Source organism: Trachymyrmex septentrionalis, unplaced genomic scaffold, assembly GCF_001594115.1.
Source record: "Trachymyrmex septentrionalis isolate Tsep2-gDNA-1 unplaced genomic scaffold, Tsep1.0 scaffold63, whole genome shotgun sequence".
NCBI classification, from domain to species: Eukaryota; Metazoa; Arthropoda; class Insecta; order Hymenoptera; family Formicidae; genus Trachymyrmex; species Trachymyrmex septentrionalis.
Window position 1 is genome coordinate 13240 of NW_017305811.1, and position 2966 is coordinate 16205.

General features: G+C 27.9%; 2 protein-coding genes across 4 annotated transcripts in view; one reads left to right on the top strand and one right to left on the bottom strand.

Moving 5' to 3' along the window:
• Positions 1 to 1462, top strand: part of LOC108753054 (probable 2-oxoglutarate dehydrogenase E1 component DHKTD1, mitochondrial) — a 12738-nt gene extending 11276 nt beyond the window's left edge. Inside the window, exons 12-14 of one of the 2 annotated variants that reach the window (XM_018494389.1) lie at positions 69 to 257; positions 896 to 981; positions 1312 to 1462. In XM_018494389.1, the coding sequence (XP_018349891.1) occupies positions 69 to 257; positions 896 to 981; positions 1312 to 1419 (383 nt within the window). In that variant the 3' untranslated portion in view covers positions 1420 to 1462. The remainder of the gene's footprint in view (positions 1 to 68; positions 258 to 895; positions 982 to 1311) is intronic. The other variant, XM_018494390.1, reaches the window with a different exon arrangement.
• Positions 1463 to 2040: 578 nt separating this feature from the next.
• Positions 2041 to 2966, bottom strand: part of LOC108753055 (NAD-dependent protein deacetylase sirtuin-2) — a 4586-nt gene continuing 3660 nt past the window's right edge. For both annotated transcript variants that reach the window (XM_018494391.1, XM_018494393.1), the window contains exons 5-7: positions 2633 to 2828; positions 2357 to 2549; positions 2041 to 2211 (exon numbers count right to left, since the gene is read on the bottom strand). In XM_018494391.1, the coding sequence (XP_018349893.1) occupies positions 2143 to 2211; positions 2357 to 2549; positions 2633 to 2828 (458 nt within the window). In that variant the 3' untranslated portion in view covers positions 2041 to 2142. The remainder of the gene's footprint in view (positions 2212 to 2356; positions 2550 to 2632; positions 2829 to 2966) is intronic.

Consider the following 2966-nt stretch of genomic DNA (forward strand, 5'->3'; position numbering starts at 1 on the left):
ATATAGTATATATATAGTATATATATAATAAAGTATATACTATATATAAAAAAATAGATTTTTTACAGGAGATGATAAAATAGAAAAATGTAACGTTACTAAGGTCATTTTAGTCAGTGGAAAACACTATTATGCACTTAACAGCTATCGAGAAACTTCTGGAGACAAGAATGTAGCTATCATTAGAATAGAAAGTTTATGTCCTTTTCCTGTTCATGAGTTACTAGAAGAAATTGCAAAATATAAACATGCGAAAAGTAAGTAGAAATATGTTATTACTGATAGAATCAAATATAAAGATTATATTAGGAGTGTGATTTAATTTTGAAGGTTTTTTTTCTCAAAAACTGATTTATTTAAACAAGATAATGAACAAATACCTTAATCAAAAATTTTCATTCGCTTTGTATAACTTTCCCATTTTTCATCAGCCACAGTTTTCTTCTGATTAAAAAACAAAAGCAACACGCCATGTCGAAAATGCTCTTTACGATTATTTAGGATGCTTGTAGACATTGAAAATGAAGCTTTGTAGACCGTGGTCCGATTCATGCTGACAACACTCATGAGTATTATGTCTTCGTTTAACATTTGACAAACAACAAGGATGAAATGATTTTTAAGCGTTGTGAGCGTAAATCGGACAGCGTCCTACAAAGCTCCATTTTGAAAATGGTAATACGATGTTTACTGCGTTTATTGTTAGTAAATGACTAAATATCATGGAATAATAGTAAAGCATTAAGAAACAATAGCTACGATTGGAATGTCTTCAATAACACTGACATTAGTACCCTCTCTTGCAAAACCCTAAATCACTCCTAATATAAAAAGAAGAGATGATACCATTGAAATAAAAAACATGAACCGTTTCTAAATCAATTTTTATTTTCAGCTTTTATTTGGAGCCAAGAAGAACCACGAAACATGGGCGCATGGAGTTTTATTAAAACACGTTTTGAAAATTTGTGTGGACGACAGGTAATTAATATTAAATTACAAAAATTAACTATTATGTAGGTTTGTGTGACGGTACGCTTTTCTCGTCGGAATTCGCTTGCCGGAACCAAGGTGCGAGAAAGCGCGAGGCACCAAATTGTTTTACAGAAAAATATCTTTATTGATATCACATTCGTTAGTCGACAAATTTTACTAAAGAACCATCTAACGAATGGGTAGAACAAGTAGGACTAATGATAATACTAACATTGATTTATTTTAATTCATTTATTTTAATTTATTTAAAAAATGAAATTAATAAGTGCATATTTTGTCATTTACTTTTTATGATATAATAATTATCATTTTCAGTTGAGATATTGTGGTCGAGAATCGATGGCATCACCAGCTGTTGGAGATGGACAAATGCATCAACAAGAAGCTAATGAAGTTATTATTAAACCATTTACATTAAAATAAATATCAAAAGATATTACTTTACTTTAATAAAATCACAACATATTCTATTGTAAGTACTGTAACTAATTATACACTCAAATATATTTATTCTAAAAAAATATATATATATATTTTTTTTTAGAACTGGGCAACAAAATTAACGCAACACCTGTTCACTCTGCAAAAATAGACAAATGTCAAGATACAATAACTTCGTCAAAAATTGTCGTATCGGGATGTTTAAAAAAGCAGAAGGAAATATTATAAAAGTACAAAAAATTATGGATATCATTTTTACTTTATTTAGCAATATACATTTCAGAAGATACAATTAAATATATACAGCGATAAAAAGCGTCCTTCTTATTTGAAATAATTTCAAATATTTCAATTTCATTTAAAATTTATTTTTATAATATTTGAATTTCTTATACAAGATTTAAATAATAATTTATTAAAAAGAGTAGAATCAATGATAATATCTAATCTTGCGCATTCGATGTTTTTTTTAACTTATAAGAAGCAATAACGTAAATTAATGTTCATAAATAGATTAATTTATAAATTTATAAATTAATCACATTATATATTTTACTTTAGCGTTCCAACAATATTTTTATTTTAAGTATCAATATCTATTTTAAGTAAAATTTTAACATGTTTTTCAAATGACAGTGATAATAAAAAGATAATCTATTCCTTCTAAAGAAAAATCACTAATTAGCATTATTCAAGTAACATCAGTTAATTGTCACTTTTATCTTCTACTTTTAATCTTTCGTGTTCTCTTTGCATGAGAGCTCGCAATTCATCCTAAAATTATAATTTACATTTAACTACAAAAATGTATTCGATTTTAATACTTATTAAGCATACATTATTAATTCACATTCTGAAACATGCATAAAATAATATAGAATAAACATATAGGAATAAAATAGGAATAAAAATGTTTTACCCCCCAGTTAAGTTTGTCCGCTAGTAGTTGACAACCTGTGTCGCAATCACCCAACCAAGCTACGTCGCGTCCTCCGTGTGCGCTCTTGACATCAAATACCAAACCCTGCCGTAATCCTAAGAAACGTGATAGGCGATCTTGCGTACCTACTTTCTCATTATTGATGAGTAAACGAGGACAAGTGTTTCGTACTCTTAAAAATAAAATTATTTTCGGAATTGCATATGTTTCTTTTCTAATTATTTTTATACAATTATTTTTAATATTTATATATACCTATCTATTAGCGATGCAAAAGGTTGCACTACTAAACTTGATCCCATGATAATTAAAAGATCAGCTTGTGTGAAATCTCGATCAGCAAGTATTTGGAAGCGTTCGGGTAACGTTTCACCAAAAAAGATTATGTCTGGTTTTACAACACCTTCATTACACTCTTCACATTTTGGTATTATGCCTTCTATTATTTTTTTTATAATTTGAAATCAGGTATGTAAGTATTTTATCAATTAATCGCTAATATCTTACTTCTTATAAGACTGTCCAAAGACCAACGTTAATTAGGAATTGGAATAAATGTTATGTGTATGTGTATATATACACACATACA